Source organism: Tupaia chinensis, unplaced genomic scaffold (genome assembly GCF_000334495.1).
Source record: "Tupaia chinensis unplaced genomic scaffold, TupChi_1.0 Scaffold146079_1, whole genome shotgun sequence".
NCBI classification, from domain to species: Eukaryota; Metazoa; Chordata; class Mammalia; order Scandentia; family Tupaiidae; genus Tupaia; species Tupaia belangeri.
This window is the reverse complement of record NW_006205935.1, coordinates 307244-335206: the sequence shown is the minus strand read 5'-3', so window position 1 is coordinate 335206 and position 27963 is coordinate 307244. Positions and strand designations below refer to the sequence as shown.

General features: G+C 36.5%; 1 protein-coding gene across 1 annotated transcript in view; it reads left to right on the top strand.

Annotated features, from left to right (window-relative positions):
- MALRD1 (MAM and LDL receptor class A domain containing 1) overlaps window positions 1–27963 on the top strand; it is a 400826-nt gene that overhangs the window by 147463 nt on the left and 225400 nt on the right. Inside the window, exon 14 of the mRNA XM_014584241.1 lies at window positions 1399–1519. Coding sequence (XP_014439727.1) covers window positions 1399–1519 — 121 coding nt within the window. The remainder of the gene's footprint in view (window positions 1–1398; window positions 1520–27963) is intronic.

Genomic DNA, 27963 nt, shown 5'->3' with positions numbered 1-27963 from the left:
TCCCAGAAGGTGAAGACTAATAAGGGCATTGATAATCTATTCCATGAAATCCTGAAAGAAAACTTTCTAAACCTAGAGAGACATTCAAAGATCCAGACCCAAGAAATACAAAGGACCCCAGATAGATTCAACTCACAGAAATCTTCTCTAAGACACATTATAGCTAGAATGACCAAAACCACAGGTGAAGACAATACAAGATTGGCAAGAGAGAAACATCAAATTACCTACAAAGGATATCCCATCAGGCTAACAGTGGACCTCTCATCAGAAACAATGCAAGCAAGGAAAGGATGGGAAAATATACTCAAAGTGTTGAGTGAAAAACAGTTTCAACCAAGCATACCATATCCAGCAAGATTATCCTTCATATGGGAAGAGAAGACAAGAACATCCTCAGATAAACAAAACCTGAAATAATTTACAAATACAAGACCAGCTCTCCAAAAGTTCTACAGGGAGTGCTAGCCCTGGAAAACTAAAGTCAGATGCACAGAAATAAGAGTTCAAAAACAACTAAGAAAATGGTCAGCTTAATGGTAGGGACAAGGACAGAGTTTAAAGTTATTTTCCAGAATTTAAATGGAAAGATGGGACCACAGCAGAAGATCATGTACACACTGACTAAAACATTGCTGACCTATGCTTTGTTTTCCAGTGTTAAGGAGTTTTGTCTTCTCTCAAGTTGTGGACAGGTACATGTACCTACTAAGCGAACAGAATCCTAACCTGTTTCCTGGCTTTAAGTATTAAGCAAAGTTCTCTTGACATTTTTTGATTTTGACTTATTAAAGCTAAAACTGCCTTTCTTGAAATTAAAAAATATAATAAAAAATACCTATTTAATGACCACAGTAAGCTATATCACCTCAGCTAGGTGTTACTTTATAGTATATTCATTCTACCCACAGAGTTTCATGCCTAAAGTCAACTTTTGTTCACAGATATGTATATATTAGCTGAACTTACTATTGAAAGTATTTAGATTAATTAAGATATTTTGTGAATCAGTGAAATGTGGGAAAGAATAAAGGAATGGAACTACACTACAGATACCAGAGACAGGCTGGGAGGAGAATGGGAAATGGCAGGGAGGGAGGAACAGAAAATGAATATATATATATATATATATATATATATATATATATATATACACACACACACACATTTATATGTGTATTCTGTCTGGAAAATCACATTTTGTAGGCTGTGGTGATGTTCAGTGAAAGAATATAAAATAAATAAATTAATAAATAAACAAAAAAAAATATTCTGGTCAAAACAATTGTTAAAATTAGATTGAAATATAGGAAAGATAAAGATAAGTCTCTCTACACAAAAAATATTGTGTGGTATTTTAGGATATATTTTAATAATTTTATCTTTCTGTAATTATAGTTAATTTTAGAAGCAACTGTTTTGTCATCAAATGCCACCATTGCTCTAGATGACATCAGCATATCCCAGGAATGTGAAATTTCCTCTAAGTCACTTCCAGATACCAGCATACAGCACAAGGGTAAGTTTTTTCTTGTGATTATTGCAATTTTAAACATTGCGTTAATTAGTACATCTTGATATGAAAATATGAACTATATTAGCATCACAAATACTATAGGATATGGATTATATCACATGTCCTTGAGACCTGAATCATTTTTGTTTTTCTAGTAAAAGTAAAAAGATGATAGATCATAGTCTGTCTTAGGTCTCTCTTCAAATAGGAAGAGGTTCTATTTTTGTAACTAAATTGTCATTTTCAGATTTTTAAATTATGAAAATTATGAAAGAATTATATTTTTTGCATATTTTAAAGGGATTTTTATGTATAAAAGAACTTGAAATAAAATAAAAGAGCACTTCTATAATTATTCAGTTCTTTATTAATGTTATTTGGCACTTCAAATGAACATATAATTAAATTCATATATCAGAATCACCCAGGAGTTCAAAAAAACCCTTATGTTTGGAACAATGACTTAAGGACAGTCAAAAATTTAAAACATGGTCTTTAATTATGTGCTTACATTCAAAGCATAATATTTTCAAATAACAGTGTAGTTTGGCTATTTCTTTGACTATTTTTTTTTTTTTGGTAGAAAAATCTCAATTAAAATATGAAAAGAATGGCTTAAAATGGATCTCAAGTAATGAGATAGGCACTTTGCAAATCTAAACATTTTCTAGCCACTGGGAATACATTGAAAGAGTTCAGTTATGCATTCAGGTATTTTTTCATTCTAACACTAATTAATATTCGTCTTTGACCACCCCTGTTTCAGATATTAATTAATAAATAGACACTACTAAAAACATTGCCTGAAAACTGTCATACTTCATTTTTCCTAACCCCTCTATGTAGAAAATATTTGCAGGTAGAAATTAGGCAGGTGATATATTTTTAAAATATGTTTCTTTAAACAGCCTGTTTAGGGAGTGGAAAAGTTGCATTCCTACAGGAACTAATTATACTAATTAGAAAAGATATAAGGTATACAATTCTGGATTGAAGATTAAAGAACTTTTCATTAATGGACCATTTTGAAAAGCATCTTTCATTTGAGAGGGTGTGTAATTCTTTGTGCTAAATATATTTTATGTGTAATTACTTTATTCAGAAATTATGCTCTGTGTGTGTGTGCATGCGAGTGTGTGTGCGGTCTATCTGTGTGGTTCTGATAGACATTATGGAATGCAAGTGACAGATTCAATGATTTGTATTGACCAGAATTACCTTATTTCTGTTGTTTAATTAAACATTTTTCTTCTCTTTATTAAATACCACATCATCCAGATTAGACTAGTAGAGAGCATTAAAGTTGACACTGAAGAAAAAGAATCTATAAATGTAGGAGTAGAAAAGTGTAATATTAAGTTGTTGGAAAAGTACTGACACAATTTTATATAGAAAAATATGTCATGACTTTTCTGATGAGTCAATACTTTTTGAACCCATCACAAGGGTCAGGATGAGCATTCCTGTTTTAAAAGACAGATTACCAAGAGAAAAGCATGGCAAATTTATTTAACCAACGTTTCATATGCAATGGAAGTTTTCAGAAATGAAGACTCAAAGACTAAAGGAAAACTGCCCAGTTTTATGCTTAGGTCTAGTAAAGAATGAATAACCATACAGCTATGTGATTGGACAGAGGGTATGCTCTAGTGGTAATGAACTGAGGGGGAAAACTCACCAGGTCTATCTGTTCAGATTCTTCTCGGCCTCTCTGTGCAGTCTTCCTTTTTTCCTACCCATGTGTTAAGGTAAAATACCTCTGGATTGAGGGTTTTATGACTCCCTTCAGACAAGTCATACCTAAGAATTTCTTAGGGCCAACTCACATGGAAGACAGGAGAAGGTCAGAGTGACCTTTTTTAGATGCCCTCTCATTCTCCTTCAGTTCAAAGTATTTGGGGGCAGTATTTTCTGAACTCTGGCCAAGGTAAATGTGTGGTTAAATATTCTAAATTATATGAGGCCAGCTGGTGGTGTGGTGATTAAAGTGCCGGACTCCTGCATGGCCAGCTGTGGTTCAAGTCCTGCAGCTTGAACATTATGCCAGGCACATGCGTGCACATGCCCAAAATCCCAAGAGGAGAGTAGAGGAGAAGAGATATTAGAAATGTGGTCATTTCCCCTGAGGGGCAGGGCAGGGAGAAATGATTTCTCACTTGTCCCTCTTACTGTTTTTCTCTCTTTCCAGCAAATTTAGGTGCCTTATGGCTAAAATAACAATAATATTATCATTATTATAAAAAATTTAAAAAGATTCTAAGCAATCAAAAAAGTTAACCTTAGCAAAAGTCTCTGAGAGTATTCAATGATGCTTGTAAAGAATAATTTTCATAAGTGAACTCAGAATTTACTTATGTGTACCTCAGTCTAAACACACTATCAGTTGGTTGGAATACAGATCCAATTAGGCAAAAATTACTTAAAATATTTCCTTAAGGCCAATGGTTTTACACAAATAAAAGCAAAACTTTCATATTATTTTTTAAAAAATACATGCAACGGGTAATTAGAGGTTCTCTTTTATGGAATTTACTATTACTACAAAGTAGAAGCTTAGAGAGAGAAACAGGAAAGGGAATTTTTAAAAGTTCTATTTCTCACTGACAGCAAAGTATTGCATTTGTGAGGCAGAAGAGCCTAAGATTTACCCAGACCCTATTCTAGAGATGAAGCTTCAACGGCTTTAATGGATATACAAATGGCTACGCTACTTTGGAACAGTCATAGAGCAGTAGCCTTATAGTTACACTGGAAGCACAATACACGTGATGGAAATAGCAAGTGGTACTCTGATTCGGCCTTGTATCAAGTGTCTTCACCTTCAGCATATTTAAAATTAGTGTTGATGCATTCCATTTATTTGTTAAAGGAGGAGAATGTTTTATGCTCTCAATCTCTATTTCAAAGCTGGATTTGCACTGTGTGAGGATGCAGACTGTATTTCATCCAGCAAGGTCTGTGATTTTATACCTGAATGCCCAAATGGAGCAGATGAAACCAGTTGTGAGTGATAGTATCAACTCATTCAGTGTAAGTGCCCTACTGAGTCTCTGAACATAAAGTGCAGACCACTCAAGTGAATGCTGTTTAATAAAGACAGAATAGAGACACATACACAATGGGAATGACTTGCCAGTGAGGATAAACTAGATTTGTTTTATTCAAGTAGCCATGAATGAAGACACCTCTTTGAGTTTTGCTGTGTTGCAGGATAAAATTTGAATTAAAGACAAGATATAACTCCAAAGTCAAGAATAAGACTTTATTATAGCCAGTCATAGGAAGACAAATACTTGTATAAGGTATCCAAAATAATTAAATTCATAGAATCCAAAAGTCGAATGGTGGTTACTAGGGGCTAGGAACTGGAAGAAATGGAAAGTTACTAGTCAATGAGCATAAAGTTTGTCAATCCAGATGAATAAACTGTGGAAATCTGCTGTGGGACATTGTATCTATGGTCAACAACAATGTATTCTACACTTAAAAGTTGTTCAGAGGGTAAATATCATATTAAATTGTCTTACAATAAAATACAATTCCAAAGAAGAATATATTATAAACATTTATTTATGAAATTATTTTTGATATCATAATACCTAATCTTATTTTCCAAACAATGACCATTTCTAGTATAACTAGTGGAAGAGGACAACATAATGCTTAAGAATGTTTTTCCAAGTTACAGTGCACCAATAAATAATGAGTTTTATGGTCATAAAAAGGTCGGTCATGGCTAGTTGTATGTATTTTTAAATCTTTGAGAATCTCCATTCAGTTTCTCCTTTTCCAGAGCAGTGCATCCATTCTTTCTGCATTCTATTTAAATTATTCTAAAGTTATCCTAATACCACTGATACGTAAATATAGAAGGAGAAGAATAAGTGTTGGTGAATAATCTTCTGCAAAAAAAGAAATTAAATCACTGTGCTATTAAATATAATGGGGAAACACAATAGGGAAGGTTACAGGAAAATCACTTTCATTCATTAGCTATGCCTGACAAGAAAGTCAAGGTAGTTTTTAACTGCAGTAATAGAGGGACATGGACATAATGCCAAGGTGGGGTGGAACCTAGAGTTAGATTCTTTCAGTTCTCCAGGAAGAATATATTGGTTTGTCGGGAAAGTCATGACACATTTCTGCATAGAAAAATACATCATGACTTTCCTGATGACTAATATATCAGAATGATGGAGGGAAAAACATGTGAAAAACAAGGCCATTGCTGAGTTCAGATACATTGGCACAACAGCCATGCTGTAACCCACCAAGAAACTTTATGAGCATCTACTCTATACCAAGAAATTTGGTGAAGAATGAAGTTTGATCCTTTTCCTTAAGAAATTTAATCTACTAGAGAAAGTCCAGAAATAAATATAACTAATTTTTGATAAGGGACCAAGAATATACGATAGGGAAAAATAGTCTATTCAGTAAATTGTAATTGTACTGGAAAAACTGGACCTCTACATACTAAGGAATGAATGGGTACTGGGACTAACAGATGTCCCAGTAGTTATGTCACTGGGACTCCCATGTGGCCGACCGCAGTTCAACCAGACCTGGTGGCTTGAAAGTCACTCCGGGTGTGTGCGTGTGTGTGCCCAAGGTCCTGGGGAAGGGATTGTTATGTGGCCATCCCCTCTAGGGGATGATTTTTCAAATTCCCTCTTACTGTCTCTGTCTCTGGTGAGTGCAGGTGCCCTAAGGCAACAAAACAAAACAGAGGATGAAGTACCTGAATAGGCATTTCTACAAAGAAGACAAAAAATTGCCAACAGGTGACCCCAGAAACACTTAGAAGCCATTTTGAATCTGAGGTGCATCCTGCTGTGTTCAGGGACCAAGGGAACTAAAGCTCTTCTCTAAACCCCATCTTCCAGACCCCAGAAACAATTAGGCAGAAGCCATTTTAAATCTGAGGTGTGTCCTCCCATGTTCAGAAACCAAAGTGACTGATGAAGACAGTTATCTGAAGGAAGCAGTATCTGTACCTGCAATTCCAGAAGGTATTCCCACTGACACACAAAAACAAGGATGGAGTCCTTCTAGATGAGTTCAGATTGCCACAAATCCCTGCTTCATAGATTTACATCATTTAAGTACATCCTAAGAATGAAACAAATATTCTGGGACTAGGAAACATTTATCTTTCCAACTTTACCAAGACAGATTTAGGTTTCTCTCCTCTCCTCCAGGGAAAAGTTAATTATGCTTTTTTTTTTTTCTGTTAAGAGACTCCTCATTGCTTGGGGGATGCTTTCTTTGTACTAAATTTGATTCTTTTTCTCTTATGAAAGACTAATGTACTCAAAAAGTATCTTTGGTTTTGTGGGAATTGTTTTTATTTATTAATAGTAATTTTAAATAGAACCAAGGAAGTGGAATCTTTTTCTCTGACAGTGTAACTCTACAGTCTCTATGTGATCCAACAAATTGAAAAGACACAGATGAGATGGTTGAGGCTGCATTATGATTCAAAACTGTTTTCTATTGTGGTGTTATAACTTGGTTAAAGTGGTAGTCTTTTTTGAAGGGTTTTGTTCTGTCTCATGAGCAGATCATTACTATATCCAATGTTATGAAGGAGTTATCACTACTGTATCATAAATGGATATTAATTCTATGGTTCTCTCAGCCTGACATGTAATTGATAATATTTCTTGATATTTAATGTATAGGACATTTATTTATACTCAATAAATACTTTTCAAAAGAAAAAAAAAAAGCCAACAGATATATAGAAAGGTAATCAGTATCATTAATCATCAGGTAAGGACCAGCAGACGGCATAATGGTTACTTTGCAAGACTCCCACATAGCTGATCGTAGTTCAAGTCCCAGACCTGGCAGCTTGAAACTCTCACTGGATGCATGTGTGTGCATGCCTCAGATCCTGAGAGAATGAAGGAAAAGGGATTGTGTGGCATGGCCATCCCCGCTTGGGGATGATGTCTCACTTTCTCCCTGTCTCTCTGGCAAGCACGCATGCCCTTTAGAAAAAATATCTCTTAAAAAATCATCAGGGAAACACAAATTAAAACCCCAATGAGATGCCATTTTATACTTATTAGTATGGCTGGTATAGACAATTCAAACCACAACAAAGGTTGGCAAGGGTATGGAGAAAAAGGAACCCTTTTGCACTGCTGGTGAGAATGTAGATTGGTATAGCTACTATAAACAGAATGGAGGTTTCTAAAGAAATTAAAATAGAATTGCCATGTGTCCCAGCAACCCCTCTCCTGGCATATATCAAAGGAAATGAAATTGCCACCTTGTAAAGACATCTGCACTTCCTTATTCTTTGCAGCATTATTCACAATAGCCAATTATGGAAACAACCTAAGTGTCCTTTCACAGGTAGGTGGATAAAGTGACTGGTGTATATAGCACAATGAAATATTAGTCTCCTTGAAGAAGGAGGGTATCAGGACCAGCAGAGGCTGTAATGGTTATGTCCCTGAACTCCCACATAGTTGACTCTAGTACAAGTTTAAGACTTGGCAACTTAAAACTCATACCAGGCACTTGTGCATGAGTGCCCAAAATCCTGAGAGAAAAATGAAAGAGAAGGGATTGCGATGCGGCCATAACCCCTGAGAGGTGATTTCTCACTTTCTGTTTCTCTCTCTGGTTGGTGTATGCACCCTATAGCAAAACAAAATCTCTCTTTTTAAAAAAAAGGACATGTTGGATGAGCCTCGACATTATACTAGGTTAAAAGCAAGCAAAATTTAAACATAAAAGTGTGATCTCACTTATATGCAAAATCTGAAAGAAAAAGCATGAGTAATACATAATGAATAAAACAGTAGGCACCTATAGCCATGGAAGGGAAGGAGGAAATGTGGAGATGTATGTCAGGATAGAAAGTAGCAGATATGTAAGATGAACAAGTCTAGAGGCTTAATATACAACATGAGGACTATAGTTAATAAAATTATACTCTATTGGGTTGTCGGAAAAGTCATCACTTTACTATAGAAAAACACATCATGACTTTTCCAACGACTCAGTTTCTGCAGTTTCTACTAAATGAGTAGGTTTTAGTTTCTTTTTTTATACATAAAAAATGGATAAATATATGAGATGATAGATACATTAATTTGCTTCACTATAGCAACCATTACATTTCTGTGTATAACATCATGTTATGTACCTTAAATTTACACGATAAAAATTTATTAGAAAAAAATAAAGGGGGCTAGCAGGTAATGTGGTGGTTAAGGAGTGGTACTCTCACATGGCTGACAATGGTTTGAGTCCCAGACTCAGTAGCTTTAAAATCATGCTGGGCACATGTGTGTGCATGCCCAAGATCCAAGGAGGATAATGGAGGAGAAGGAGTTGAAGTGTGGCCATCCTCGTGTGCATGCCGATTTCTCACTTTCTCTCTCACTGTCTCTCTCTAGCAAGTGCAAACACCCTATGGCAAAAAATCTAGAAATAAATAAATAATGGAAAAGAAACAGTCTATTATGTATACTATATTTTGATTTAATAGTGTTGTAACTAAAATAGGAGGGTAAACAAATAGCTATTATAACTTTAGAGAGTTAGAGAATGTATTCAGTAGAAGGTAGATAATTTGTTAGCAAGAATTTATTTAAATGTTTTTAAATTTTTCTTGGTATACAAGAAAAGACAGGGATTAATAGTCTGTCTCTGACATATATTAATACTGTTATGAATTGTACATGGTTTAAGAACTTTATCAATTGGGTCATTAGAAAAGTCATGCATATTTTCCTATGCAAAAATATGTCATGCCTTTTCCAATGAACCAATATATAAAGTCTTTTAATCATCAATCTAAGAGGTAGGCACTGTCACTTTCATCATTTTACAGACTTTCATAGTTGGTGTTCATTCATGAGATGAAAAATACTTTAGTAATTAGAACAGACAATTAAAAAATTTTTCCCTGTACCAGAAAGTGGCATAGTGGTTAAGGTGCTAGATTCCCATGTGGTTAACTGTGGTTCAAGTCCTGGACCCAGTGGCTTGAAACTCATGTTCCCAAGGTCCAGAGAGGAGAATGGAGGAGAGGGGATTGCAGCAGAGTCATCCTCCCTGAGGGGTGATTTCTTGCTTTCTGTCTCTCTGGCAAACATATGTACCCTATAGCAAAAATCTCTTAAAAAAAAAAAAAATTCCCAGTGGGCATGTGCATTTGTGGGAAGCTGCACACCAGCGAGTCTGCCGAGGTTTCTCAGAGGGCAAACAATTGCCATGATTGGTTCCCTTCCAAAAACCTGACCTTCGAAACCTTGCTCTGATTGACCACTAGAATCCCTCAAATTTGCATATCCGGCACCTCATGATTGGTCCAAAAGCAACCAATCATAACCCACCATTAACAACCAATCAGGGCCCACCGTTTACAACCCACCAGAGTGTATATAACCATGATGCCTGGCCCACAGTAGCCAGACGACGACGACGACCAGGAAGACGACAACTGAAGAGCCTGAAGAGCTGAAACACCGCGCAGTCTCCAGACGACCCTGAAGATCCTGAAGAGCTGACACTACATTGTCTCCAGATGAACTGGGAGACCCTGAAGAGCTGTAACACTACATCTTTTCCGGATGACCCTGAAGAACTGTGATACCGCGTTGTCTCCGTGCTGCTCACAGTAGATGACGCGACCCTTAAGAGCTGTGACACTGCGTCATCTCTGTGCTGTACCGTGCTGCCCACAATAAACAGACGACACTGTCGTCTCCGTGCTGTAACACTACGCTGCTTGCCCCGGCTCTCACTCCTTCACTCAGGAAACCCGTTCGGCTGTCCCCCCGGGTCGGGACATGCATTCACCAGAAACAAAGGAAGAGGAAAAAAGTAGCACCTCTAGCAGAGTGTGGTCAGTCTGAAATCCCTTCTCTTCCATTTCTCCACCCTGTCAGGATTTGGGGCATGCATGCACACTTCCCTGAGGTGCTTTCCAAGTCACCAGGGCCAGGATTTCATCTATATATTCAGTTATGTTTGATCTGGCTTCCTTAACCAACAGGCCACAGAGTCAGGCCAGATAGGGGAAATTTAATATAGGAAAGTATTATATAGTAAAAAGTAATTAACTACCAAATGAAACAAAGGGAAACAATACAGAGGAAAGGAATAACCTCTAAAGCTGAAACAGAGAACTTGAAAGAACAAATGGATGGGTACAACTCCTCCACAACGTGACGATGGTGCAATCCAGACTTTATTCAGTGACTGGGTCCACTGCAAAGTGGTGAAATTTGCTAAGATGCCAGGGGCCAGATTTGAACAATAGCCAGTGGGCCAAAGCAGGTGTGATCTGCCAGGAGTGATCCACAGTCTCTTACAGATGACTGTAGTGGGGTCTCTCTTACCTTGCTGCTGGTCAAGACACAGGAACAAATCAGATATAAAGGGTAACAACAGCAGCATCACTGAAACCAAAAAAATAAAGAAACTCTTCTTGACCTTTCATAAGGCCTGACATTGTCTGAGCAAGTCAAAAGAAACATATTTTCAAGACCTAGTTTCCATATCTCAAAGCAGGACAAAGCAGAGTAGATTTGGAGCTGAGATACAACAAACTTAGAACTGGCACCCTTGCCTCATGCGGTGTAGTACACCATTGGGAGAATCCTGTTGTGATCCGGGCAGACTGCCCCTGGAAACTTAGCCACACATTACGTAGTACTTTTCTACTGTCAAGGTCATTATTACTTTGAGAATATTTGCCCAGAACTACAAATAGTTGCCTTCATGATTAGATTGAGAAATAGGAAGTTTGAAACCAGTAATCAAGACTTCACTTTTGGGGCTGGCCTCATGACTCTGGTTTAGGGAGCGAGAATCTAATGACCAACTGTGGTTCAAATTCTGCCCCTGGTGATTCGAAAAACAGACATATGTGCCCCAGATCTTGACAAGATGAAGAAATAGAGATTGGAGTAGGCCTACACCTCTCTCTCTCTCTCTCTGGTGAGCACACATTATCTTTATCAAATTAAAGGAAGAAAAATACATGTCTTTTAGTGGACCGACCACATTCTTTTTTTTTTTTTTTTTTTTTTTTGAGAAGTTTTTGCTATAGGGTGCAGGCACCTGTCAGACAGAGCAGACAGAGAGACAGAAAGGGAGAAATCACCCCCCAGGGGGGATGGCCACACCGCAATCCCTTCTTGGGATCTTGGGCACACATGCATATGCACCCAGCATGAATTTTAAGCCACCGGGTCTGGGACGCGAACTGCAGTCGACTATGTGGGAGTCCAGCGACATAGCCATTACACTAACTGCTGGTCCCAACCACATTCTTAAGTCTGGAAGATGTTAAGTGGTAATGAGGTAAATCTAAATTCTGTCCCTAAGTTTAAGGGACAGATGTCCTTAAAAAATAATACTTAATCCTTTTTCCTAAGTAATTATTTTAAAAATTGCATTAAATTTTGTAAAATATGCTGAATTACCTTCAATTCTTCAAGTGTGTTTCAGGGATTAAAAATATTTTCATAGACATAAATAGAAAATGGAAAATCACTATTTGGACAGTAGACCCATGATCATAGTGAATTGAATTAAAATTTAGCAAATGAACTGCAGATCTCTTAAAACCTTATTTTAATTTTTTTCTCTGATTTTTGAAGAGATGATTTTAAACTGTTATTTATTCATGGATATGCTAATTCTTCATCCCATTTTTATGAATGCTCTCATTAAAGATTCTGGCAGCGAGATGAGGTAAAGACACAGTGAAAATTTTAGAGGAGTAGAAGTTGAAGTCTTTTTTTCTTGTCTTCTGTGCAGAATTTAAAACACATTTAGGGACCAGCAGATGGCATAATGGTTATGTTGCTGAACTTCTATGTAGTCAACTGTGGTTTGAGTACCAGACCCAGTAACTTAAAACTCACGCTGGGCATGTGTCCATATGTGCCCAAAATCCCCAGAGGAGAATGGAAGTAAAGGGACTGTAGCATGGCCATGCCCCTTGGGGTGGGGAGTGATTTCTGGGTTTTTGTCTCTTCAGCGAGTGCACACATCCTATAGCAAAAATCTTTTTTAAAAAAATTTTTATTAAAAAAATAACACATTTATTTTAGGCTGAGATTTTAGCATTGAACTAACTAGCAATACCTGGACTAAGGACTAGTTCCACTCATGGGCTATTGGGCATCCTCTCCCTGGCTGCACAGCAGGTGGTGGACAACAGGCAAACCAGTGAGGCTTTCTTCATTTGTGTTTGTAGTCACTCCCCATCACTTGCATTGCCACCTGGGCAGCTCCTCCTATCAGATCAGTGGACGTACTGAATTCTCAAGGGAGTGCAAACCCTATTATTATGTGATTGTTTCATTGTATATTATTGGGTAGTTGGAAAAGTTATCATGCATTTTTACATAGAAAAACGTAGAAAAATACATCATGACTTCTGATAATTCATTTACAATGTGGTAGTGATGGAAATGGGGTGCAGAGTGGTTGTGGTATGCTTGGGTCATCTCAGGACCACCCTGACAACCCCCTGGTCTATAGAGAGATTGTCTTCACCAGTGCCAGACCCTAGTGCCAGGAAAGTTGGGAATCACTGAACTAGTTGATTTAGTTCTCCCGTAGACAAATTAATAGCTTGACAAAAGAAGGTTTTTCTTTTTCAAAAAAAAAAATTATTTTAAAAATTTACATTTAATCACTATATATCTTTACAGTGTACAACATTGCTTTTCCAGCACAAATATGGTGCTTTTCAGTCAAGATAAAGGTATTACCATGTATATTATCATCAGTAAATAGGTTTTTATTTTTGTCAATTAAACATTTTTTTAATCCCCTGCTCCCTTCTCTCTCTTTATTATCCACTCTCATGTTACCCCTATCCTTACTATCTTTAGTATTTACAGTTGCCCTCCCTACTAATATACCTTCCAAACTTTCAGTTTCTGCTATCTAGCACAGATATTTGGTATATATTGAGTGGGGACATACAAAGTCTGTCTTTCATTGTCTGGCTTGCTTCGCTTATTCTCCCATATATGTCCACTTTGTAGCAAATGTCATGATCTCATTGCTTTTTATGGCTGAGTGGTATTCCCTAGACTACATATGCCACTTTAGTTTTCAATCTAGTCATCTATTTTTGGACATTTGGGTTGATTCCTTGTCTTAGCAATTGTAAATAAGGCTGCAATAAAGTGGATGTGCAAGTGTTTTTTCTCACTGAGGGTTTTCCTTTGAGTAAATACCTAAGAGTGGAATTGTTGAGTTGTATGCTAGTCCTATTTGTAGGTTTCTGAGTAATCTCCATATTGTTCTCCAATGTGACTGTACTAATTTGCATTGCCACCAACAATGTAGGAGAGTTCCCTTTTTACCACAGCCTAGCCAGCACTTATCATTATTTATTATTTTAATTACAGCCATTCTCACTGTGGTTAAGTGGTATCTCATTATGGTTTTGATTTTCATTTCCCTTATGATAAGAGATGCTGAGCATGTTTTCACATGCTTTTTGACCGTTCGTATATCTTCTTTGGACACTTGTTTGTTCAGCTCGTTTTTCCTACTTTTAGTTTTATTGCCTACTTTTTTGTGGATAAACTGCTGATTTCCCTGTATATTCTGGTTATCAGTCCCTTATCTGAGGTATAGTTTGCAAATGTATTCTCCCACTCTGCAAACTGTCTTCTCACTGTAATATTTCTTTTGCTGTGCAGAAGCTTCTCAGCCTAATATACTCCTATTTATCTATTTTTGGAACTATTGCCTATGCTTTTGGGGGTTTTCTTTAAGAAGTGTTTACCTACCCCAAGATATCCAAGTTTTTCCTGTGTTTTCCATCAGTATTTTTATACTTTGAGGTTTTATGTTTAGATCCTCAATCCATTTTGAGTTGACTCTTGTTAGTGATGAGAGATGAGGATCCAGTTTCATTCTTTTCCAGGTTGATATCCAGATCTCCAAGTACTATTGCTAATGAGATCTTCTTTTTCCCATTGAATTGTCTTGTGTTCTTTGTCAGGGATCAGTAAGCTGTATGTTTGGATTTTTTGGGGGGTGTTCTCAATACTTTTACATTGGAATACCTGTCCGTTTTTGTGCCAATACTATGCTGCTTTTTTTTTTTTTTTTGAGAAGTTTTCTCTATAGGGCGTGTGCACTCGCCAGACAGAGACAGAGAGACAGAAAGTGAGAAATCACCTCCAGGGGGGATGACTACGCTGCAATCCCTTCTCTTTCATTCTCCTTTCAAGATCTTGGGCATGCACGCACACATGCCCGGCGTGAGTTTTAAGCCACTAGATCCGGGACGCGAACTGCGGTCGACTACGTGGGAGTCCAGCAACATAGCCATTACGCTAACTGCTGGTCCCACTATGCTGTTTTAATGATCACAGCTTTGTAGTATGTTTTGAGGTCAGGAAGTAAAATGCCTTCTACTTGATTCTCCTTGCACAGTAATACTTTGGTGATATGAAGCCTTTTATGCTTCCAGACACATTTTATTAAAGTTTTCTATTTCTGTGAGGAATATCTCTGGTAGTTTGATTGAATCACATTGAATTTGTAGATTAATATGGGTGGGATTGACATTTTGATTATATTAATTCTTCCAATCCAGGACGATGAGATGTTTTTTCACTCTTTTTTTGTATCATTTTAAATTTCTTTTTCCAGTGATTCATGGTTTTCCTTTTAGAGATCTTTGACATCTTTTGAAAGGTTTATTCCTAGATTTCTTATTGACTTTGTGGCAAATGTAAATGGGATTTCTTTCTTCAATTCTGTCTCAATTTGTTCATTAGTGCTGTATAAAAACACTATAGATTTTTGTAGGTTGAATTTGTATCCTGCCACTTTACTACATTTATTTATCATTTCCAGGAGTTTTGTTTGTAGATTCAATTGGATTTTCTATGTATAGTATCATATCATCTGCAAATAGAGATAATTTCACTTTTTCTTTTCTTATTTGGATGCCTTTTATTTGACTCTCTTGTCTTATTGCATTGACTGCAACTTCCAGTATGTTAAAAAAGAGTGGAGAAAATGGGCAGCATTGCCTTGTTCCAGTTTTTAGTGGAAAAGTTTTCAGATTTTCTCATTCAGTATGATGTTAGATATGGATTTGTCATAGTTAGCTTTTATTGTGTCAAGGAATATCTCTCATATGCCAATTTTGCTGAGAATCTTAATCACGAAAGGATGTTGCTTTTTATGGAATGCTTTTTCTGTATCAATTGATATGATCATATGGTGTTTATCTTTCATATTATTAATGTGATGTATTATGTTTATTGTTTTTCACATGTTGAACCATCCTTGTATCCCTGGAATAAAGCATACTTGGTTATGTTGTATAATCTTTTCAATATGTTATCAAATACAATTTGCTAGTATCATGTTGAGAATTTTTTTATCTATATTTATTAGGAATATTGACCTGAAGTTTTCTTTTTCTTTTTTTTTTGTCATATCCTTGTCTAGTTTTGAAATTAAGATGATGAAGTCTCCCTAGAATGAATTTGGGAGGGTCCTTCCTTTTGAATTTTTAGAAATAGTTTGAGAAGAATTGGTGTTAGTTCTTCTTTAGGTTTTGTAGAATTCCAAAGTAAAGCTATCAGGACCCAGGCTCTTTGTTGGGAGACTATTACTGATTCAGTCACATTGCTTGTTAGGGCCTATTCAGACTTTCTGTTTCTTCCTAGTTCAATACTGTCAAGTTATACATGTCCAGAAATTCATCACTCATCCAGGTTTTCTTGTTTGTTGGTTTATAAACACTCAAAGTATTCTCTGATGATATTTTTTATTTCTGTTAGGTTCATTGTTATAATACCTGTTTCCTTGCTGATTTGATCTATCTGGTTCCTTTCTCTGTTCTTGATTAATCTAGCAAATGGTGTGTCAATTTAGTTTATCTTCTCAAAGAACCAGGTTTTGGTTTTATTTATTTTCTGTATAGTTCTATTATCTGCTATTTCATTTATTTCTGCTCAAATTTTTCTTTCTTTTCTCTGAAAAATATTTTTGGGTGAGGTGGTTGTTTTTCCTGTTCCCTGAGTTGTGTCATTAAGTTATTTGCCACCTTCATGCTTTTTTCTTGTGGGCACTAATTGCTATAAACTTCCCTCTTATGACTTCTTTTGCTATGTTCTATAGGTTATAAATTCTTGTTTGTTCATTATCATTGGTTTCTATGAACCTTTTGATTTCAGTCTTAATTTCTTCTGTAGTTATAAAGTCGCTCAGGAATAGGTTGTTTAATTTCCATGTGTTTATGTATTGTTGAAGGCTCTTTCTGTAAGTGACTTCAAATTTCATTCCATCATAGTTTGTAAAGATGCTGGATATAGTTTCTATACATTTGAATTTGTAAAGGCTTGGTTTGTGTCCTCTTATGTGCCCTTCAAAAATGTTCCATGTGGGGGTTAGAAAATGTGTGTTTTGTGGTAGTTGAGTGAAATACTCTGTAAATGTCTGTTAAGTCCATTTCATGTATGGTAAGGTTTAGATTTGTATCTGCTTCTTTTTTGTTTTGTTTTGTTTTTGTCTAGATGATCTGTCCAGAGAAGACAGTGGGGTGTTGAGATACCCTGTGATTACTGTGTTACAGTTTACCTCTCTTAAGATCTAAAGTCTCTTTGATGTATTAGGTTCTCCAGTGTTGGGTGCATAGATATTTACAAGTGCTATATACTCTTGGTGAACAAGGCCTTTTAATACTGTATAGTGTCTTTGTTTTGTTTTTGTCTAGATGATCTGTCCAGAGAAGACAGTGGGGTGTTGAGATACCCTGTGATTACTGTGTTACAGTTTACCTCTCTTAAGATCTAAAGTCTCTTTGATGTATTAGGTTCTCCAGTGTTGGGTGCATAGATATTTACAAGTGCTATATACTCTTGGTGAACAAGGCCTTTTAATACTGTATAGTGTCCTTTGTCTCTTACATCTTTCATCTTAAAGTCTATTTTGGTTTCCATTTGAATGAAATATCTTTTTCTGGTCCTTCACTTTCAGTCTATGTATGTCCTTATCAGTGAGGTGTTTGTCTTATAAGCAGCATAGAGATGACTTCTGTTTTTGTATACATTCATCCATTTTTTTTTTTTTTTAAGGAAAGATTTTTTTGCTATAGGATTCATGCACTCACCGAAGAGATGGAGAAACAGAGACAGAAAGCAAGAAGTCATCCCCTGGGAAGAAATAACCATGCCACTCTCTCTTCTCCTCCATTCTCCTTTTGGAATTTGGGCACATAAATATACGCATGCACATGCACCTGGTGTGTTTCAAGCCACCAGGTCTAGGACTCAAATCATGGTCTGCCATGTGGGAGTACAGTGATGTAACTGCTACTCCATCTGTTGGTCTCAATATGTGTCTTGTAATGGGAGAATTTAATTCATTAACATTCAGTGTTATTACTGATATTTGTGGACTTACCCCTGTAATTTTGTTAGTCATTTTCTCAGGTTTTATTTTTTTTTCCCTCTTATTTGTTTGTCTTTCTTTAGTTATTCTAATACAATACTCCCCTCAGTACTTCTTATAGAGCTGGTCTAGTATTGGTGAATTCTTTCAGTTTTTGTTTATATGAGAATAGTTCTATTTGTTCTTCCCATTCGAAGCATAATTTTGCTGGGTATAGTATACTTGTTTGAATTTTTTTAAAGAGAGAATTTTTGCAATAGGGTGCATGTACTCACCAAAGAGAGACAGAGAGTGAGAAAGCGTGTAATCACCCCTGGGGGTTTGGCCATGCTGCAGTCTCTTTTCTTCCATTCTCCTCTTAGGATCTTGGGCATGCATACACAAGAGCCTGGTGTGAGTTTTAAGCCATCAGTACAGGACTCAAACTGTGGTCGAACATGTGGGAGTCTAGTGACGTAACCATTACACCATCTGCTGGTCCCAACATTGATTTTCTTTTAATGTTTTGAATACATCTTCCCATTCTTTCCTTGCCTGCATTGTTTCAGTTGACAGGCCTGAACTGGGATAACCTTATAAGTAGCTTGATGTTTCTCCCTTCCCATTTTTAGAATATTGCCATTGTGCTGGTGGGAGGGTCTTTTTGTGTTTATTTTGTTTATAGTCCTTTTAATATCTTGGGTCTGAATTTCTCCATATTTCTCTATATCTGAAAATTTTTCATTAGTATTTCATGAAAAAAGGTTTTCCATGCCTTTTGGAGATTCTTCACCTTCTGGCATATGCATTATACAAATATTTGGGCAGTTCATGGTATCTAGAATTTCCTGTATGTTATCCTTAATTTTTTTTATTATTATTTATTTTTTTCTATTCTTTTTGGTGGTTTGATCTATGTTGGAGATTTTGTCTTCAAGGTCAGAACTTCTTTTTTCTGCATGATCCAATCTGCTGTTAACGCTTTCTAGGGAGATTTTAATTTCTTATATTGTATTCATTATTTCCAGAATTTGTTTGATTCTTTTTCAGGGTATCTATTTCTTTATGAAATTTGTCTTTTATATCCTAAAATGGTTTTCTCATTTCCTGTAACTGTCTGTTTTATTTTTTGTCTTATTGAGTTTTGTCACTATGAATATTTGGAATTCTTTTTCTGACATATCTTGTGTATTCTTCTGTGCTATCTCTTATTGGTGAGAGGCTACTGTGCTCATATGGAGGAGAGCTACCCCCTGGTTTTCTCATATTTCTTGAAGATCTGTGCTATTTTGTGATCATCTGATATAGTATTCACTTTTTTCTAGTTATTGGAGTAGATTCTGTAGTATTGGAGGAAGAAATTTCACCCTTAGTCCCCAGGTATGTTCCTTTATGAGGGCCGTGTCTCCCAGGTCAGAGCAGTTGTAGCTGGATTCTACATGGCTGACTACATGGCTCAAGTCCCAAACTGGTGACTAGAGAAACGTACTGGTGCAATGTATACATGCCCAAAATTCTTAAAGGAAGAAAAATGTTTGGGATTTGTGGAGGTAAGGAAGTTCTTTTTTTTTTTATTTCTTTTTTGTGCTATAGGGTGTGTGTGCTTGCTGACATCACCCTCTAGGAGAATGACCATTCTGCAATCCCTTCTCTATTCTCCTCTCCCGATTCTGGACAGTGTTGAGTTTCCCTCTGTTGGATCTGGGGCTCAAACTACTGTTAGCCATGTCAGCGTCCAGTGCCTTAAGCATTATGCTACTTGCTGGCCCCAGGGTTAGGAAGTTTTATAGAATTTTGATAGCCTTAGATAAATTGTTCTTATATTCATTTATATTATGATATTAAAATATAGTGACTTAAATTGTAACCTAGATGTATATTTTTCAAGGAGATTCTCTTTCTCTCTCTGCCAGTTAAAACACTACACACTGAATATGATATTAAATTAAATTTCTCAAATACTTATTCATGGTACTGAGGAATTGAAGTACCACATATTGGGACAGTTACATCGTATCTCAACAGAACCTCTCTTGGCTTTCAGAAACCAGGGGTTGCAGGGTGAAGCACTATTGCGCAAGAGTTTTCATGGACATGGTATGATTATAATGTATCAGAAGATTTCATGCCTGAGTGATTTTGTTCCTGCACTTACACTGTCACTGTTGAAGAACTAGACACACAATCTGTATGTTTCCATTTAAAGGAATGTTTAAAATGATCTGTGCATTTCAGCTCTCAAGTCAAACTTGGCATCTATAGGGAAAATCCTAACAAGAGCAGTGTGTGAGTGGGTGGCATAGAGCAGGAGTAGTGACCAGGTGTGTTCAAGTAATTCCAGTGTTCTGAAGAGTACATTGTTCCTGGACAGGTTATCTGTTGTCCAAGATCATCAAAACACCATCATCATTATTTCTGAGAACATCTCTTTATTTTTGTTAGCTCAAAATTGTTACTTTAAGATAAACTATAAAAAGTGGAAATTTTGGTTTACGTTGTTATTTAATGACACTTGATGCATTTTACCAAACTTTTCCTAAAAGATTTCTACTAATGAAGAGTCATACCAACAAAGCAGAAGGATTACAGTTTTGCTGTACTGAAAGACCACTTTGTAATTTGCTTTTACTTTTAAAGATTGCGAAGATAACTATAAATTCCTATGCTTTTAAATAAATATTTTTTCAGAGTTTAAAGTAGATTAATGGTACTTTACACCTTGTTAGAAAGCATTATTTACAGAAAATATATACTGAAAAATAAAGATTTAATGTGTCAAATACTAGTAAGAACAGTGCTATGTTTTTCTCATGTCTACCTTGCAGGAATAAGACATATATAACTTATTTTTTTATAGCTTAAGCTGTGGGGTGTAGGTGAGAAAGCCCAAACTGACTTAAACAGCTCTGTATTTCCAAACATCTTCTGAGTACTCTAATTTGTGTCTGTCTAAAAACTATTGGGCCTAAAATGCATGTGCTTTTAAAATAAAATAGATCTAAATCGTTTCCTATTTTCTGCTAGCTCGAAGGAAAAACTACCCACGTCTCTACTTAGTACTTGAATGCAGTAAAACCTGAGTAGTCAGACTGAGCAGTACAGGAAGGAATGATTTATTATTTTTCTGATTTATTTATTCAAACTTAGAGGCCTGTTGTATGTTTGCACCAAACTGCTCTATTTGCTAAATGCAGAAATGTGTGCATTCACTGATGGCATTTCTGCAGTGAGATGTGGAGGCAAGCATGATTGATGTTATGTGTGTGGATGCTGCAGAAACAGTCTCCGGCTCCAGGTATTTTTATTCATTACTAACCGATAGTAATTGTTCTAGTCTGCCAGGAGACTTACACATTTCCTTTCATCACACAAATGCATTGGGAAAAAGCTTAGGTTTTTCATAGCCATGTTTCTTCTGCTTTATGTTTTTTAGCGTGTGTGTGTGTATGTGTGTGTCTGTCCGTCTTTGAATTAGGGCCATGTTTTCTCAGCATGTTTTCTGAAAAATAGTCTTCAGAAAGTCTTTTTGGTGAGACTGGAGATATTGAAACATCATTATAAAACTAAATGCTTTCTATAATATATCTCTCTGTGTAGACACAAATTACTCTTTAACAAAAGGTGGAAAATAAGCTATTTCTTAGGTTCTGTCTTACGTGCTTTTCTTTAGAACTGAATATAAGGAGAAAAAAGTGTCTTGAAATAAAGCTCAATTTGCACATTATTGAGGATCTTTCTTTTTTATTCAACGCATATTGGTAAATAAGCCCTTGTAGAAAAAAGGTTATCTAGTTATTTTTCCTTTGTAAACTGGATTCTCATTCTCTTGTTCTCATTGTCCTTCGGTTTAAATTCTAGACACTATTTTTGAGTCACAAAATCCTCACTAGAGAGACATAATTGTAAAAGACTCTAATGAGAAAGTTGTTTCTGGTGAAGGCTCATCATTTCTGTGACATAAAACCAAGAAGTGGAGAAAAAGTCTATTAATTTTCATTTATGGAAGTCATTGATCACTGAGAAAAAAGTTTTTAAAAATTCTGTCGACAAGTAAAATCTGGTAAATAACCCGTGATATTTTGATCAATCATTGCCACAGATAATTATGTTGTTAAATTAGGGAAAGTCAGGAGAAAGTGGTTCTTCCTTCTCAGTTGAAAATTCTGTTGAGAATAAAAATCTGGATATTTAATAAGGAAGTCTTTTTCTGTGATTATTTAAGATTAAATTTTAATAAGTTATATTTTAATAGTGTCTATGGAGAGAGTGGGATATTTATCTTTGTCATTACTTTGAGCTCATTTGGGATATAATTTTTCAACAATGTCATTGTTCTTCTCTCTTAACATTACAAATTATGATTTATAAAATGTATGAAGTATAAAATAGAAGAATAAGAGGTATTTTTTTGCTTCTTAGCTCAAACCATTTGGTTTTTCTCTTTTCTTCCAGGCCTTCTACAGTGCTTTCTAGTTTCTGTGTTCAGGTTAGCAATGTGGTGAGAAGTATAAAGGAAATATTTAAACTTTATTATAAAACTAAATGCTTTCTATAATACATTTCTCTGTGTAGACACGAATTACTTCATAACAATCCTTTCCTATTGTACACTAAGTTTTCAAAGCAATCTGTGTTTCTCTGTGTTACCAAATTTTGCCACCGTACATAGTGAAATTTATACTTTCTTCTGATTTTGAAGAAGAAACTTCTCTCTTTGGGATATAGATTTAAGAGAACTAAAAGATTGTATAGTAATAACATAAATACTAACACACACTTCTAAGGGATTTTCTTACTGCATATATGGGCACTTTCTTTGTACCTGACAGTGTTTGCCATGTGTGTGTGTGTGTGTGTATGTATGTAAATATGATATATACATACTATGTATGTGAGCATTTTCTTTGTACCTGACACTGTTCGCCGCCCCCCCCACACACACACACACTAATTGTAACTAAATTAAATAAGGCAAAAGAGAATGAACATGAGGGCCTTTCACAGGGTTTGGTCAAAAGTGGGATTGCAAAGTGAATCTTAAGGGTTGATTGTTGTTTTGCCTGCTAAATCTTTTAGGGTTATTAAATTTTATGGTTCTTAAATAGTATAAAGCTCTTCATACGTACAAGTAGTTCAAAGAAAGACATTAAAATATTTATTAAAATATATAAAATTTTATTTATTTATTTAGAGAAATTTTCATCATAGGGCATGTGCACTTACTGGAGAGGCAGAGAGAGACAGACAGAAAATGAGAAATCATTCCACAGGGGTGTGACCAAGCCACAATCTCTTCTCCTCCATTCCCTCTTGGGATTTTGGTCACCCACACACACACACACACACACACACACACACCCCTGGCATAAATTTTATAAGCCGCCAGGTCCAGGACTTGAACCACAGTCAAGTATGTGGGAGTCCAGCAATGTAACCATTATGCCATCTGCTGGTCTTAAAATAGTTTCATATTTTTAAAATTCCAGTGAGTCTACATTTCAAGAGTATTCCTATCATTTTGCTAGGTTGGTATGATAGCTATAGGAGAGAAATTTTCTCTTGTAGGAAACAATCTGGTGAGAAATATATGCATAAATAAGACATTCATTACTCTATTGCTAATTAAATCCACTTAATGGCAATGATATTGCTGACTGTGACTACTTAACACTTGCTGAAAGAAACGATGAGGAGGATGCAAACAGGTTCAGCTTAGAATATCTACCCTGTTGTGGAGAGTAGTTTCCAATCTCTATGAGAAGACAGAAAATGTACAGCCCAATGCTGCCAGTAGAAAAGGTGGCTTTGCCCCATGAACAAAGAGGAAAGGCTAGGACAGGTGTGGATAGAACCCTGAGAGAGGAGTCAAGTAGATGAGGTAGAAGGAGGTCAATGAAAAGTTTGAGACTAAAGACATCTCTTGACTTGGAAGTTTCATAAGGCACAAGAGAAGTTCACTAAAGGGACATCTGCAATTGTAGAATTGTTGATAAAACTATGAATGAGGTAAGTTGCTAGAAAAGTTTTCACGTTGGAAGTTAGTTCATCCCTGGAGTAAAGGAGGAGGTAATTTGAGAGGTTACCTCAAGTAGCAGGATGGTATTGAAAGCTGTGGTACAACGTGGTCTTCAGGTTGGTTCATTTGATAAATATTTATCAAATGCTCTACTTGACTTTATAGCTACTTATAAAGTAAAATAAGCATTATGTGGTCTCTGCCTTCGAGATTATAATCTGGTGGGGAGACCTACCTTACATTAATACATACATAATTCCAATTTTGATTACTAAAAGAAAAACTTTAGATATATTAAACAAAATTTATCTGAGCAAAGAACAGTGCTTAGATTAGGCAGTATGGAGAACCAGAAGAGGTTCAGAGGGCTCTACTCAGCAAGGTGAGGGATGAGTGTTTCCAGGTAGAAAATGGAATCCTTTAATAGGATCTTCACATTGTTCTCACCCCTAGTCTCAGCTAGTCCAATCATGCGCAACCACACATGTGCGCCACATGTACAGGGAGGTCTTGGAATATGAACTGAGGACCTTCCCACAAGGGTCCAGCTATATTACTGTGCCACCATCTGAATTCATAATGCATTCACTTTAAAAAGGGAAGTAACAGAATCAATTTGGATAGCTACATGAAATTGAATGGTGGGTTTCAAATGACAGAAGTAGTCTGCATTAAGGCACTAAAATGAGTGAGGAGGAAAGTGCCCTTGACTTATTAAAGAAACTAAAATAATAAAGGTAGCATAGTATAAGGGTGAGGGAGGTATAGATACGATTTCTGGAGCCCAGTCTAACTCTGTTGAAGATTAAGGACATTATCCTAAATACTGGGGAGGCCATTAAAGAATCCGTTAAGTAGTTATATAATATAATCAAGTTTGAATGCTTAAATTCTTTAAGTCTTTAAACTCTGACTGTAGTACATAGAGTAAATTGAAGGAGAGAGTATTGAAATAATAGTTTCAGTTGTGAGAAATTATGAGTGATGATAAGATTTATTTTGGTCAGGGCTGGCAGGTGACATGGTAGTTAAGGTGCTAGACTCCCACATAGCTGACTATTGTTCAAGTCTTGTACCTGGTGGCTTGTTTTATCACTTTTCCCCCCTCTCTCTCTCTCTCTGGTCAAATTAAAGAATAATAATGATAATAAAAAATAAGGAAAAATAAATAATTCTGTAATAAAGATTTATTTTGGTCTAAACTATTGTGTGATGATTCCTCATAATAAATATTTATGAGACAGAATAAAGAAACACTTGATTCAGTTTTGAAAATAGAGACGTGAAGGAAGCTTTAATATTGGATGGGGTTTGCCAAGGTGGGAGCATAGTGTAAAATCCAATGTTTTGTACTAAATTTTCTTCTTAGAGAGATTTTTGCTATAGGGTGCATGTACTCACTGGAGAGACAGAGAGAGACAGAAAGTGAGAAATCACCCTCCTCCCCAAAAGGGACAGCCATGCCAGAATCCCATCTCCTCCGTTTTCCTCTTGGATCTTGGGCACACATGCGCACACGCCTGGTGTGAGTTTCAAACCTCTAGGTCTGGGACTCAAACTGCAGTTGATCATGTGGGAGTCTAGCAATATAACTGCTGTGCCATCTGCTGGTCCCTGAACTAAATTTCTGACATGCTAGCACTACTCAAAGTTTTTCATTCCAGATAAAGCATGAATATTTAACCTCTTACTAAGAGAAGTTATTTAACTATTTCCCTGAGAGAGGTAATTAAATATAAATGTATAAAGGGTCAAATACTGAACCTAGGAAGAAACTCACAATTAGTAAATGTGACAGGAGGAACCTCTGGAAAAAACTAGGAGTGGACGGACCGGTAAGTAGGATTATGTTGGGATACCACCTAAGAAGTAAGACTGATCCTGTAATATTTCCAAGAAATCAAATAGGAATGAGAAATAACATTGTATTTTAGCAAAAAATAAGACCACTGGTGCTTGTGATAAGTGTGTATTGAGTGTCCGCTACATGCCAGACACTGTCTACATACTTTAAGGTCCAACAGTAAGTAAAACAGCTCCCGTGTTGGAGCTTATTTCTAATTGGGGAGAGGTCAAAACTTATCACAAATAAATAAATTGTGTACTATTTTAACAGCATAAATGCTATGGGGACCAGCAGTTAGCGTAATGGCTATGTCGCTGGACTCCCATGTAGTTGACCGTGGTTCATGTCCCGGACCCGGTGGCTTAAAACTCACACTGGGCACGTGTGCGTGTGTGCCCAAGATCCTGAGAGGAGAATGGAAGAGAAGGGATTGTGGTGTGGTCATCACCCCTGGAGGGTGATTTCTCGCTTTCTATCTCTCTGTCTCTCTCTGTCTGGAGAGCGCATGCGCCCTATAGCAAAAACCTCTTTTAAAAAAAAGAATATAAATGCTATGAAAACTAATAGAGCAGGGTAAGTACAATAGACCAATGGCAGATGGGGACCCTTTGCAAGATCTGATAGGGTGCTCAAAGTACTTCTCAATGACCAAGTGACCTTAAAGCACACACTACAGGTGAGGACGCAGGCCCGGAGGATATCCCAGGGGAAAACATTCTAGGCAGAAAGAAGTAACCAAGGGGTCTAGACAGGAGCATCTCTGGTGAATTTGACAATAGCAAGAGACAGATAAGGCTAGAAAATTGATTATAGAGAAAAATGATAGGAAATGAGGTAGGAGAAATAAGACTGGGAAGAGCAGTCCATTGAGAGCAGTAGCTTTCAAATTTGGCTACGTGTGAGAAGCACATAATGGGGTTTTTTGAGAGAGAGTTTTGCTATAGGTTGCATACACTTGCCAGAGAGACAGAGAGAAACAGAGACAGAAAGCATGAAATCACCCCCTCCCAGGAGGGATGGCCACACCACAATCCCTTCTCCTCCATTCTCCCCTCAGGATTTTGAGCACTCATGCACACATGCCCAGCATGAGTTTTAAGCTGCTGGATCTGGGCCTTAACCCACAGTCACCTACTTGGGAGTCTAGTGACATAACCTGTACGCCATCTATCAGTCCTCATAATATCTTGTTGCCAGTATGTTGGGTATTTCATGGAAGTAGGAATTTGCTGTGGATCGAGTGTTTTCAAGAAACAGGATAATTCTATGATTGTGTACTTAACAGATTTCATTTAGGAAGTAAGAGAAATTGAACAAAAGTTGTCATTGGTTAAAGTTTAGCAGGCAGTCAGGTCGGCCTTGAAGGAACACCAAGCACTCTTGAGTTTGCACAGTGATCTTTTTGTCTGTGTTCATACCTAAATAGAGAGGTCCTCTTTTAGTTTCCTCTCTCTACAGAATGATGTTTTTTGCAGTTGTTGATCTGTGAAAATCTTTGTATTCAACAGAAGTCCTATAGCTGAGCTGTTAAAGAATTATAATGATAATAAAAAAATAAGTAAATTTTTAGTCTAGCTTCTATTAACACCGAAGTCTCAATGACAGTGTCCACGAGCCACTATGGCTGTCAGTGGCGAGCATGGAAGCAGGAAGATCAGTTAGGAAGATATTCCAAAACTGACTGAGGAAATGATTGTGACTTGAACCAGGGTAAGAAAAATAGAAGTATCAAGAGTAAGAAGTGGGAAGACTCTAGATCTATTTAGAAAGTAGTCAGAAGTAAAAAGATTTATTGGCTGGGTGTGGGGTATGAGAGGCATAGTGAGTTAAATGTGAGCCCAAGGTTTTTGTCTGTACTAACTGGAAGGATGGGGTTACCATTTTAACCATCAGCAAACTATAATGGGAACAGCTTTAAAGGTAAACTTCAGGAGCTTACATCTGAGTGTGTTAAAGTTGAGACACCAATTAGATATCCAGAGGAAGATGTCAAATAAAGAGTTACATCTCTCTGCTAGAATGGAGTCTAGATTCTCAAGGGAGAGTTTTAAGCTGCAAATATAAATTTGGGAGACATTGGCATGTATTGGGTTGTTAGAAAAATTATGACATATTTTTCTATGTTTTTCTATGCAAAAATGCATCATGACTTTTCTGACAACCCAACAGATGGCCTGAGATTAGATG